The following is a 13,922-nucleotide window of genomic DNA, read 5'->3' as shown; positions in this document are numbered from 1 at the left end:
CTATCATATATCAACAATTTTAAAACTGTCAAGTAAAGTTTTTGCAATATAAATTATATGTAGTATCTTATATGAAACCTCCTTGACCTTAAAGGATAGGTTCACAATTTTTCAAGTCTGTCTTAGAGGCCCAAATGAACATTGAAACAGATTTTTCTTGCTGTAATCATTCCTCCTGTTCACACTGACCATTAGAAGATCCTTTCCCAACCTATCCTTTAATACGGTGGTTCCCAACCTGAGGGACGGGACCCCTACAAGCAGTCCTTGGATTAATCTAAGGGGTCTCGAGATGATAGGACAAAATAGGACAACAGAGAAAAACATTTCTGACACACAATTTTCTTTTTTTTCCTTCAAGCTTTCCTCAAATATTTGCTTCATTTATTGTAAATTAGTGTATTTCATCTCCTCAAGCCTCTAAAAGTTATTAGATCTTTCAAAAAGCCTCCTTCATTTAACTGGTAGACATCAAAACGTGTGCCGAGGGTCCCAGACTGCTTTAATACAAAATGTAGTTCATTTAAAAGAACTGAACTAGAGTATTTAGATGATGGAGACACAAAGCTTTTCAGTTTTTCTCTAACAAGTCTACTTTAAATAGATGTTATTGTGAGCTACCATGAAATTTACTGTCAAGCTGTTAGTGTGAAAACAACATTAACCGGATGTGTGTTGCGGTAATTTGGTGTATAGCTTGTCTCTGTTGTACTTGTCATTCAGACATCCCAGGAATTCAACACGACTAGGAGCCAGTCAGCTCGGCACAACAAGGACATTTTAAGTTAAAATCGCGTCTTTGTCGCCGAGAAAGGTCAAGGAACTCTCATTTGTTGTCAAAATAGGAAAAGAGTGGCGGAAAGTGTCAGCTACAGAGTCTGGTAAGTTGTCTAACGGAGCTAACGGTTGTTGAATTAGCTTTTAGCAGCTAATGGACGCCTTTAACACGCAGGCCGCGGAGGCTCTGCTGCGCCGTTTGATTTCATGCAAAGTGAACTTAAGATGACTCCAGTTTGCAGCTCATGTGTCGCTCTGTGTTGGAGATATTTGGGGAAAATGTGGCAAACAATGTTTAATGCGAGCACACTTGAAACGGGGATTTGCGCTGAAGCAGCGCTCTGTTAGCGCGCAGTGCTAACGACGCTAGCAGGTGAACGGGATCTTGTTTTGTGAAGGAATAATTTACTTTTTACAGCAGGTTTCTATACCTTACAGTTCAGTTGACCAAATCTAGCTAAAAGCTAAATGTCAAAGCAGTAAAATAAAAATCTAATTGTTAAAATTGACCAATGTCTGACCAGTAATAATCGTCATGTACAGTAGTTGTTTATCTGTTTGTGTATGTTAATTCTCTAGTAGCTTACATCTCATCTGTCCAACCTGTTGGGTGACATGACAGATTCTTTGAATGCTCTCTCGTCACAGATTGGTGTTGCACACTTGTGTCAGCAGCATGCAGATGTGAAGTCAGACTCCAGAGACCCCTGCCACCCTGTGCTGCAACCCTGGACTGAGTGTCATCCTCTTCATCCCCTTCATCGTCATCATACATGCTCTTACATGAAGAGGGGGGAGAAACCCGAAGGATACAGACAGATGAGACCCAAAACGTTTCCCGCCAGCAACTACAGCGGCAACAGCCAACAAATGCTGCAGGAAATACGGAACAGCCTGCGAAACCTGTCCAAGCCCTCTGACCCACCTAAAGTGGACATTGGTGGAGCTGGAAAAATGCTCCCTGAGGACCCGAGGCAACAGGGGCGCTGCAGCAACCCCAAAAACCATTACCATAAGGCCTTACAGGAGATCCGCAAGTCCCTGATGCCTTTTGCCAATGAGCCCAGCACTTCAGGCCCCTCAGCTGAAGTGAACAAACACATGTTGCTGGAGCCACCGTGCGCTGGGTTCGAGGAGGTGAGACAAGTGTTTTATTTGTCACAGAGAGAGGTTGTTGTTGTTGTCAAGGATTTTGGAGGAATGTCATTCTGCACATAACTCTGTCATGGAAAATAATCGTGTGGCGCACTTTGTTTATGGGAGAATTATTTTAAAAATGAAAAGTATGCAAAGTGGAATGACGAGCCTGAGCAGTTCACAAAAGTAGTTTCTCAGTTGGCACTTGTTCTGAGCCTCATGTTAAACTTACTTTCATCTTGTCACACATGGATTCCCCAAAATGATAAATGTTCTCTCTTGTCTTAAAGCAGACCAGCAGTCGTAGTATGGGGGCAACTATAGACTACCTGGGTAAGGTGACCTACCAGGACTCGATGAGGGAACAGATGGTTGTTTCCAACCCCAACACTACATGCCTGAAAGCCCCAGGTACGAAAACAGTCAACTTGGATTAACTGCTTGCTTTCCTCTCTTTTATCTTTAATCCAGGTGTATTCATTCAACCATAATATTGTGTTCAGGATGCTAAAGAGATGACAGTACCTGCTGACAAAGAGTATGAGTCACTGCATCTTTTGTTGGAAGAAGCTGAGCGGGAATGAAGCTTTAGATTTTCATTCATAATTATCGGTAATAATACTCTCAAGGACGGGCGTTAATTACAGTATGTTGGAAAATTCCATAGTATCAACAAATGTTTTTTTTTTTTTATCTTTTGACAACTGTTGTGGACCTTTTTATTAAGCTTAACTACTATAATATCAAATACAATGTAAGGAAATGATGTAGACAAGTGTATCTGACAAACCATGTTACACAACTTAATAACAACTGAACACATCGTACTTTCCAATTTAAATGCTGAGATCTGGGAACAACATGGAAAAGACGTACTTAGACATGTTTATTTTAGTTTTAGATTAACTTTTGTTACTGGTGAACTGAAACCCTGTTAAAGCCAACAATAGTGAACAGTCTGTTAAGGATATGATCTATGGGTTGTAACTTAAGAATTCAAACACTATAATGCTGTATCTTAAAAGTTGATCTGTATTTAATCCTATTTTACAACACAAGGCTTTTAAACATAGATGCACATTGTTTCATGTATTTGGCACATCCTGCTGTTACACATAAAGACTGTTGTGTCTTGATTGTTGTCATTATGGTGCGAACCTGTTTAAAACAGGCCAAACCTGTACAGACATTTAAATTGTGATCAGTCATTGTAGTAGTTGCTTTGATCAAATATTTAAGGGTTTTGGTCAAAAAATTCAAAATGTGGCTTCCTTTGTAAGGAATAAACTCCACCTTTTACTTCAACATGACTGTATGTTTACATTTTTTTGTGTGTAGGTTCCTCTCATATGCAGCAGTCTGTGCTGCGGAGGCCGAGCTGGAAGGGCTCTAAGGAGTCTTTGGCTCCTCGACACGGCCCCCTCATGGTGGATGGGATGATGTACCGCTCAGACAGCCCCGGCCCGCCTCCCGCCTTCTCACAGGGTCACCCAGGCAACAGCCAGAGAGTCAACCCTCCCCTGCCACCTCAGGTGCGCAGCGTCACACCTCCACCAAACCGGGGTCCCATGCCTCCCGCTCCATCCTGGGACAGCAACGCATCAACTAAGCGCTACTCTGGCAACATGGAATATCTTGTGCCCCGCATCTCTCCGGTACCTCAGGGAGCTTGGCCTGACGGGTACCCGGCTCCAGCCCCTCAGAATCAGCGCGGCATCAGCCCAGTGCCTATGGGCCACCAGCCCATCATAATGCAAAGCACTGGGGGGAATAAGTTCAACTTTCCATCCAGCTGGTCTCAGAATAGCTCCCCTCAGCCAGACTACATGGCGGGGGGCAGCAGACAGCCTCCTCCCCCTTACCCGGTCAACCAGAGTAGCCGGCACAGTCCCACTGACCAGCAGATGCAGGCAGGGGGACCTGCATCCTCTCCATCTTACGTCAACGGTGGAAACATCCCTCAATCTATGATGGTTCCCAACCGAAACAGTCACAACCTTGACATGTACAACATAGGTCCTCCTCAGTCCTGGTCCCAAGCCCCACTGGCCCCCAACCAGCCTCAATCTTCTTCTGGCAACAGCAGCAACCAGGATCTGTCCCCATCATGGCAGCACAACATGCCGGTTCGCTCTAATTCCTTCAACAACCACCAGCTAAACGGCAGACAGGCCCACCCAGCGAGCTCCCAGCCCTCTGCCACCACGGTCACCGCCATCACACAGGCTCCCATCCTGCAGCCAGTTAAAAGCATGCGCGTCCAGAAACCTGAGCTGCACACCGCCGTCGCTCCCACACACCCTCCATGGATGCAGCAAGCTCCACCGCCTCCAGCTGCACCTGCCTACCCAGAACCGACAGCCCCTGTTCCTCAGATCCCTGTAGTAGCAGAAGTACCCAGCTACCAGGGACCCCCTCCTCCCTACCCGAAGCGCCTCCGTCAACAGCAAGCTGCACCGTGCCCCCCAGCGTACGACCCGGGGGTCAATAAGCTCAGCGCAGGCAGGGAGGAGCCTGCTGAAGAGGAGCGCGGCGGCGGAGACAACACACGAGACAAGCCGGCGGAAAGTCCAGAAAGCACAGCGGCGACGGAAAAGGAGAAGAAGCAGATCACGACATCGCCCGTTCCCGTGCGCCGTAACAAGAAAGACGAGGAGCGGAGAGGAGAGTCCGGCAGAGTGGCTCTCTACTCCCCCCAGGCTTTCAAGTTCTTCATGGAACAACATGTGGAGAACATCCTAAAGAACCATCAGCAGCGGATCCGGAGGAGGAAACAGCTGGAAAGTGAGATGCAAAGGGTGAGAAATCAAACCACAGAAACACAATCAATGATTTTCTTAATGAGTTGACCACAGTTAGAGGTAAATCGTTTCATTTATTGCTATTTAAATTAGTACTTTTCCCTCTTTTCCAAACTTTTTTTCACTTTACTATCTTGTCATCACTCAGAGCTTAAACTTCTCAGGCACCATCCCTGATTTGAGGCATAGAACAGTTTTAAATTCATATAATACTTAATTCAATACATTGTACACATTTCCTCCTGGTCAACTTTTAAGGCTCACAAATCTTTTCTCACTTTAATCCCTGCATCACTGTATTATCTGTCTCTGAGATGTCTTTTTCAAGCTGCTCTATTTTTTTCTCAGCTGTTCTTTCTCTTCCTTTCTCTCCTTGCTGTCACAACAGCTGGTCTAAAAAGGTAAAGGTATCTCTGCTGTCCTGTGACACAGAATAGTCCACACACATCAGTTATTCAAGTAAGCTGTTGTTGAGAGACGTGTGTTTTGTATTTTAAATGCATTACATCCTCTGATGAAAGCATGTTGGCCCCAGCGGCTGAAGGAAACGCATGCCACTCCATGTCCTCCATCTCACTGATCATGACACTGCTTGTGCATTGTTCTTTAAACTAAAATTATATTTGGACAATGTGTTTGCATCTATAGTTCATTTCGAATGCATTTTGCACTGGTTTTCATGAGTTGTTTCTCTTAATGCCAGTTAATATCTAACCAAGAATCGATGTGTGTTCATGTGTAACTTTTTTGAGACGATTTGAGATTATTTGCGGTGTCGAATCACTTCTGAATGTTTCCTGTGCTCAGGTGGGTTTGTCTTCAGAAGCCCAGGAGCAGATGCGTATGATGCTCTGCCAGAAAGAGTCCAACTACATCCGGCTAAAGCGAGCCAAGATGGATAAATCCATGTTTAAACGAATCAAAACCCTCGGCATCGGAGCCTTCGGTGAGGTGTGCTTGGCCAGAAAAGAGGACACAGGAGCGCTGTACGCCATGAAGACGCTCCGTAAGAAGGACGTGCTGCTGAGGAACCAGGTGGCTCACGTCAAGGCTGAGAGGGACATCCTGGCTGAGGCCGACAACGAGTGGGTGGTGCGTCTCTACTACTCTTTCCAAGACAGAGACAACCTGTACTTCGTCATGGAGTACATCCCGGGAGGGGACATGATGAGCCTTCTCATCCGGCTCGGCATCTTCAAAGAAGAGCTGGCGCAGTTCTACATCGCAGAGCTCACCTGCGCTGTGGAGAGCGTCCACAAGATGGGGTTCATTCACCGGGACATCAAGCCAGATAACATCCTCATAGACCGAGACGGACACATAAAGCTGACCGACTTTGGCCTCTGCACTGGCTTCCGCTGGACGCATGATTCCAAGTATTACCAGAGTGGTAGGTGTCACTTTCTCAGTAACTCTGACAGTTCATTAAAAATGTAAAATTCACCCTCTAATCTAAAGTCGCATATAAAATCCTGTATTAAAATGATAGCCGAGGGGTAAGAAGGAGCTCAATTAATTTACCTGTAGTATAATGTGGTAGTTTCAGCAGGAAACACATTATTTTCTTCAGGACAAAAACATTGTGGCCAGGTCACTTTTGCTTTAAAAATTACTTAAATGTTTAATTGATTATCAAAAATCCTTGCTGATTGATTTTGTCAATCAACTAATCGTTTCAGCTATAATATTTCTGCCAGACTCGGTGCTGGTCCTCTGAGTTTCTCTTAACAGAAACGCCGTCTTGACTGAATTTTTGAGGGCACATTGTCAGCAGAGAATGAGAAACAGAATTTTATCAGTGTTGAGCAGAGTGTCAAGTAGGATTTAAGTCTTGAGGTGTGTGTACTATGTTGATGAAGGCATCTGTCAAACAGTACACAGTTGGTATGCAGGTCACTGACTCTATGTTCAAAAAGGGACCAGGGAGTATACGATACAGATGCCAAACATCCACTAGTTCCAGATTCTCAAGTGGGAGGATTTAATTATCTTCATTGCCATATATGACAGTAAACTGAATATTGTCAGGTTTTGGACTGTTGTGCACATAAAACAAGCAATTTGAATAAGCTGTCGGAAATTAAACCAACTTCAAATTGCTGGCAGCATGCACAGAGCTGCTTAAAGTGTAATCTGGTTTAAAGCCAAGAATAAATTTCTCAGAATGTGAATCAGCATTTAGATACTTGACTGTTGGAAATTTCAGTTAAACATTATCATGGTTTCAGCCTTTAAAAACCCAGGTTCTCTGAACCAGTGAGACATCATGTGTAGCTGATCATCATAAATATAAGAACAGTGACCAGTCACTATGATCAGTATGAACATAGTGATTAATGAGCGTTGTGCTGGTGTGTGTGTGTGTGTTTCCAGGGGACCATGTGAGGCAGGACAGCATGGACTTCAGTAAGGAATGGGAAGATCCAGGTAACTGCCGCTGCACAGACCGTCTGAAGCCTCTGGAGAGGAGGAAGGCCAGACAGCACCAGCGCTGTTTGGCCCACTCGCTGGTGGGGACGCCCAACTACATCGCACCAGAAGTGCTGCTCCGTACAGGTACAATGGACCAATATTAAAGAGGGTATTATTCTATAAGTTGGCATCCATATTTGAAGCCAATGTTTGCAGTGTGGTTGATGTGAAATGTCTCTGATTCTCTCCAGGATACACCCAGCTCTGTGATTGGTGGAGTGTTGGTGTCATCTTGTATGAGATGGTTGTTGGACAGCCTCCCTTCTTGGCGACCACACCCCTGGAAACGCAGCTGAAGGTATGTGAGGCACCTGCAGCGAAATGTTATGCATCCACAGAGTTCATTGTTTGTTTCTGATGTTTTCTCTCTGTTGAAACCAGGTGATAAACTGGAAGAGCACGCTGCACATTCCCCCGCCAGCCAAGCTCAGCCCGGAGGCGTCGGATCTCATCGTTAAATTGTGCCGCGGCCCCGAGGACCGCCTCGGCAAGAACGGTACAGATGAAATCAAAGCTCACCCTTTCTTCAAGACCATCGACTTCTCCAGCGACCTGCGGCAGCAGGTGGCGCCCTACATCCCCACCATCGCTCACTCCACAGACACCTCCAACTTTGACCCTGTGGATCCAGATAAACTGTGGAGCAGCGACAGCGACGGCGAGGACAACCTCAACGACACACTCAACGGCTGGTTCCGCAACGGCAAGCACCCCGAACACGCCTTCTACGAGTTCACCTTCCGCCGCTTCTTCGACGACAACGGCCATCCATACAGCTGCCCCAAACCCATCGAGTACGAGGGCTACAACGAAGACGAGGCAGACTCGGAGGGCCCGGTGCAGGAGGCGGCCGGTAGTCAGGTGGCACAGGGCCGAGACTTGGTCTATGTGTAGCATCTGAGGCCCATTTAGCTGCTTCTACATAACGAGTTTGTGGAGGGTGTTTGTGTGAGTGAAGGTGGTTGCAACGGTACAGCATTTAAAACCATCAACATAGGAAAGTATGTTTTTAGGAGCAATCAGAGCACTCTGCAGCACCAGATCCAGCTACGTCGTGGCCACACCGGCTTGATTTTTGCCAGAGCAGCTTGCGTCTCTGGAGCATAAAATAAACTTGTGACTGTGTATAAATGCCTATATTTATTGGCAGTTGACTTAAATTTAATGTGTAATGAAATAGTTGATTTGTCATAGGGCTGCAACCAGTGATTATTTTCACTATTGATTAATGAATTAGTTGTTTGGTCCATAAAATGTCAGAAAAAGGTGGAAAATGTTGATTACTTCCAAAAGATGACGTCCTCAAATGTCTTGTTTTGTCCTGACCAACAGTCCACAACCCAGAGACATACAGTTTACTCTCATAGAAACCAGAAAATATTCACTTTTGAGAAGTGGGAATCAGAGAATTTGGACATTTTTTCTTAAAGAATGACTCCAAACAATGAATGTTTATGTTATGGAAATAGTTGGAGATTCATTTAATAATTAGCAACGAGCAACTTTAACTCAAAACTGTGAAGAGAGAAGCAAAAAAACAAAAGGTGAAGATCTCGTTCAACCTCTCCTGCTCTCTTTGATCATAAAATTTTGAAAGAGCCAATTTCATTATATAGTTCTCATTTACATATTTTTCTGTTTCTGTTGTCAGACAATGGAACGAGTAAAAAAAAAAAAAAAAAAAAACTTATTTCATCATGGCTTATAATTACTACCTGTTAACCAGCAGCATTTCCAGGCTGCTGATCAAAACATTTTGTAATCATGGCATCATCTGGTTAATTACAACAACTGTGCTGCTGATCCAGAGCTGAAATGATGAGTTGATTTATCGATTACAGAAAAATAGTTTGCAACTATTTTTTCGAATAACAGTTTCAGTCATTTTTTTAAAGCAAAAATGCTAAAAAAAAAAAAAACCCCAATCACTGCTTGATGGAGGATTTGATGCTATTCTTCGTCATGTTATTAAACTTTTTGAGATTTGGAAAGTTGGTCAGATAAAACAAGCAGTTTTGAATTTAATTTGATGTCAACTTGGGGAATTTTAATTGATGTTTTTCCACTATCTTTACAATTAATCAAGAAACTAATCTACAGATTAATTGCCAATTAAAATAATCATTTGTGTCAGCCCAAGTGTGATTGGCTATATTGGCATTTAAAATGAGTCACAGAGGAAGCCACAAAGCATCTAAATGAGCTACAAACATGTTTTCAATGCGCCTTTGAAAACATGAAAATATTAGCAAACAACTATTAGGAATTTGGCTGCTGAAGAACAGACGCTCTGCTTCTAAAATGTTTCCAGTGGACACTGAGACTGCGACACAGCTGGATCCGGTGGTCATCAAGCCGTGACAAGTTCATACGTGAGACGCTGCTGTACGATGTGCGCTGCCTGAAAATCTGAGAGGAACAGAAAGCAGAAAATATCAAGGTGCACTCCTTGACGACTTGCAGCAAACCCCTTAAAGCCTTAATTTATTTAAGAAATTGTAACTGGTGATGCTAGTGTGTAGATGCTGTTTGAGTGTGGGACTTTTCATTTATTGGAAAATCGTCTTAATTTATATTTTAATGTCTGTTGCGATGGGGATTTAGTGATGTGACTCCTAGAAATTTGCAGGGATAAATTGCTCTAATTATTCATTGCTGTGCCTTTTTGATTTTTTTGTTATCTTTCACCAAATATAAAGAGGGTAAATAATCAGACTGGCATTTTAAAATGAGAGTAGAAGTAGCTGATTGAACTACAGTAGGTTTTTGTTGTTTTATTTTTCTAATTTATACCTAAAATGTATTTATAAATTAAGTTGTATAGAGTTGATGTAAATATTGTTCTCTTCCCTGTCGCAGATTTTTTTTTTTTTTTTTTTTTAGGGCAGGCCCTCTTCAGTGTCCTCTGCTGCCTTCTGTTAATATGTTGTGTACTTTCTGTCTCTCATACACCTAAAATACCCACAACACTAACTCACAGGACTCTAAATAGACCAACTTTAAGCTTGTCTTTCAACCAAAGCACTAAATAGAAAATTTATGTAGAAAATAATGTTCACAAGACCATGAAATGAATTTTTCTTGGCTTTTACACTATCAACAAGAAATGCCTTGCTTTTAGGCTCCTAACCACTTCATCCTAAAGTGCTCTACATTGTGTGTACGGACCTTCCTTCAGAGTTATTTTCTTATTTCCCGTCTTTTAGAAACACTACGGCCGACTGTCATGTGTTGAGTTTTTTGTGTACTGAAAGTAAAAACTGGATAAATGGACTTGCAGGTGGAGAGAAGCGCTCTCCGTTACATGTGATGATTTTTGTAAGCCGCTGTACTTTCTGTGTGTTTAGGAAAGTTCTCTGAATGTAGTTAATGGACTTAATGGTGACCACTGGCGTCCTGCACTGGTTTTGTGTTGTCATGTAAGTGAGAGAATTTTATTTTTGTGTACGTTGTTGCTCTGGGAGGTTTGGTACAGGGAAGAGTGTGATAAATAAAGAATGTAAAGAACAAAACATGTTTTACATGCACACCAACCGTGTTGTGTTGTTAGTATCATACAGAACAGAGATATACAGAACAAGTGCTTCTGTTTTTGTCACAAAACAGGTAAAGTAACAATTAGAGCTGCAACGATTAATTGTCAACTATTCATTTTGAGTATTTTTTTTAAGGAAAAAAGTCAAAATTCTCTGATTCCAGCTTCTCAAATATTAATATTTTCTCCTCAAATCTTCTGTGATAATCAACTGAGTATCTTTGGGTCGTGGACTGCTGGTTGGGACAAAAGAAGACATTTAGGGACATGACCTTGGGATTTGGGAAACAGCGATTGACATTTCTCACAATTTTCAAAATAATTGACAGATTAATCAATAATGAAAGTAATTGTTAATTGCAGATTGCAAATGTTATTTTGTATAGTGGATTCAGGAAGTATTCAGACCCTTTCACTTCTTGCACACTCAGAGACTTAGAGAGTTGTAGATTGAGTTTTAAATTGATACATTTATACACTCAATAACCTAAAATGACAAAGTGAAATTGCAATTTGATCAGAAATCAGTAAGTAAAATCTAATTTACAAATTCTTCAGACCCTTTGCTGTGGTCAGGTGACTCCAGTTTGCTTTAATTATCCTTGAGATGTGTCTAGAACTTGACTGGAGTCCACCTGTGGCAAATTGAATTGATTTAACACAGTTTAGAAAGGTGCACACCTGTCTATGTAAGATCCCACAATCCCACACTGCATTTCAGGACAAAAACCCAAGCCAGGAAGTCCAAGTCCAACCCTAACCCTAACCCTCTGGAGACCTCTGCAATGTTATTGTGGCAAGGCGTAGATCAGGACAAGGGTAAAAACCATTTCTGAAGTTTTGAGTGGTCCCAGGAGCGCAGTGGCCTCAGTAATTGTGAAATAGAGGAAGTTTGGAACCACCAGGCCTCCTCTTATTGTGCTGTCGGGCCAAATTGAGTAACCGGGCAAGAACGCCTCGGTCAGGGAGGTGACCAAGAACCCAACGGCCTCTCTAACAGGGCTGCTGAAGTCCTCTGCAGAGATGGGAAGGACAAGGAGACTGGTCAGAACTGAGTGAAGGATGATAGCAGCCAAATACAAAGAGATCCTTGAAGAAAACCTGCTCCAGAGTGCACACGGTTCAGACAAGACAACATCTCTGTCCTTAAAGGACTTAAACCCCATAGAACATTTGGATTTCCACAAGTTACCATGTAAGCTTTAGGGATGCTCTGTGTGTGAGAACATGGGTATTTATTAAAGTACTTTGTGTGTTTCTTTGTGGAAAAATACACATTTATCTTTGATATTCAGTTACTTGTCAGTTTCTGCGTAAAAAGCACTGCAGTTTGCAGAAGTTTGGTGGTTCAAAATTCCAGGGTAACAGCTAAAGTCTCCATGCGGATTATAGTCTCTGCCTGACATGAAAAACTGTTATAAAGAGGAAATAACTAGTTAACAGTTTGTTCAAAACTTAAACATTAAAGCTGCTGAACCTTGGAACAGGCAGTAAGGAGGAAGGCTGGTGAGGATGATGAGGCTGCAGCCACCAGAGGGCACCAAAGACAAAAACAAGTGAGTGACCCAGTTCCATCTGCCCTCCTGTAAATATTAATACCAACACTATAAATATCCATATGTACCGTTGACCATGCACTATTTTAAGAGTTGGTACACAAGAAATTAATGCACTTAAGTGTTTAGTATTCATTGTTCACTAAACTGTATTTTTTATAAACTCTTCTCCAGACATGGGCAACTGTGGAGCTTAAGTGTCCCAAACCACATTCAAAAAATAAGCAATTTTAGTCTGAATGCTGGTAATTCAAGCACAACAAAACAACCTTTTAAACACTGAAGTGTAGTGTGTAATTGTGATCCAGGAAGAGGTGTAATTTGAGATAATTTCATGCAAATATAAGATTTTCCTGAGGCAGGTTGTGTTGGTTTTCTACTTAAGTTTTGTCCAGGCTGTCATGGAACTGTGCAAGATGTAGTTGACTCATTTTTCTCTTAGTTTGCCTTCCAGCATTCATAAATCTGACTAGAGTGATGCAAATTTAAAAAGAAAACCTCATACCTGAACATGTTAGTCTAAACCTGCTTTGAGTAAGAAAAGATATAAATATATCTTTCAAATAAGATTGAAAAATCTCAGTTGACACTCACCTGTTCAGCTCTTATGTCAGTAAAATACTGTACAGTGCTGCTGCCCATGAGGGGAAAACGACTTGATTCAGTTATACTGATGACTGACATTTTTTAACAGCCCACCACATCACTGACGACATACTGACACTGAATTTTAAGTCTTATACAGTCAAACCTGAATTTACTCACCAGTGGTGAAAAGTAACTGAGAACATTTAGTCAAGTACTATACTTAAGTACAATTTTGAGGTACTTGTACTTAACTCGAGTATTTCCATTTGATGCTACTTTATACTTCTACTCCACTACATTTATTTGACAGCTTTAGTTACTTTTCAGATGAAGATTTGACACAATGGATAATATAACAAGCTTTTAAAATACAACACATTGTTAAAGATGAAACCAGTGGTTTCCAACCTTTTTGGTTTTGACGTCTTACATAAAGCAGTGTTTAGTCGGGGTCACATTTCAGATGTCTATGAGTTGTTAACAGCTCCACCAAATAGTGATTTTTCCCTCTAAACTTCTCACATGGTTTCATTTCAATAAATGTTCAAATGATCCAATATTTCACCACAAATCAAAGATTAGAGTAAAAGTCCAAAAACTGAAAAAAGATTTGTGTATTATCTGGTGACCCTTTGGAGGGCCCCGACCCCTAGGTTGGAAACCACTGGACTAAACTAGCTAACTGTATATAAAGTAGTTGAAACTAGCTCCACCTCCAGCAGCTACAACAGTAACATGCTGCTTTAACACTGATGCTTCACTATTAATAATCTAATGATGTCATATATAATAATATATCAGTCAGAGAGACCAAACCACTACTTTTACTGCAATACTTGAACTACATCAAGCTGATAATACTTATGTACTTTTACTTGTAATCGAGTATTTTTACATTACTGTATTGGTATTTTTCCTTAAGGATCTGAGTACTTCCTCCACCACTGTAACTTACACTGTGGATAAAGTCAGACACCTGAAATACTTCAGCCAGTGTTATGAGTTAATTTGGACAACAGCCTTCTACACTACTATCAATTCTTCCTTAACGAAGCA

At 42.0% G+C, this 13,922-nt stretch overlaps 1 protein-coding gene across 3 annotated transcripts; it reads left to right on the top strand.

Annotated features, from left to right (window-relative positions):
* The first annotated feature begins 667 nt into the window (after positions 1-667).
* On the top strand, positions 668-10,716 carry lats1 (large tumor suppressor kinase 1). 3 transcript variants are annotated; one of them, XM_044329876.1, is made up of 8 exons: positions 668-881; positions 1,453-1,914; positions 2,205-2,325; positions 3,253-4,712; positions 5,523-6,105; positions 7,089-7,271; positions 7,379-7,485; positions 7,569-10,716. In XM_044329876.1, exons 2-8 carry the CDS (start codon positions 1,561-1,563, stop codon positions 8,079-8,081), a joined length of 3,321 nt encoding a protein of 1,106 aa, XP_044185811.1. In that variant the 5' UTR covers positions 668-881; positions 1,453-1,560; the 3' UTR covers positions 8,082-10,716. The 3 variants fall into 3 exon arrangements, with proteins under 3 accessions (XP_044185811.1, XP_044185812.1, XP_044185810.1); XM_044329877.1 differs by having other exon boundaries at positions 669-881; positions 1,426-1,914; positions 2,208-2,325; XM_044329875.1 differs by having other exon boundaries at positions 669-881; positions 1,426-1,914.
* The last annotated feature ends 3,206 nt before the right edge of the window (positions 10,717-13,922 follow it).

The sequence above is a fragment of the Thunnus albacares genome, chromosome 16 (assembly GCF_914725855.1).
Source record: "Thunnus albacares chromosome 16, fThuAlb1.1, whole genome shotgun sequence".
Classification (NCBI taxonomy): domain Eukaryota; kingdom Metazoa; phylum Chordata; class Actinopteri; order Scombriformes; family Scombridae; genus Thunnus; species Thunnus albacares.
This window is presented reverse-complemented; position numbering and strand designations above follow the sequence as displayed.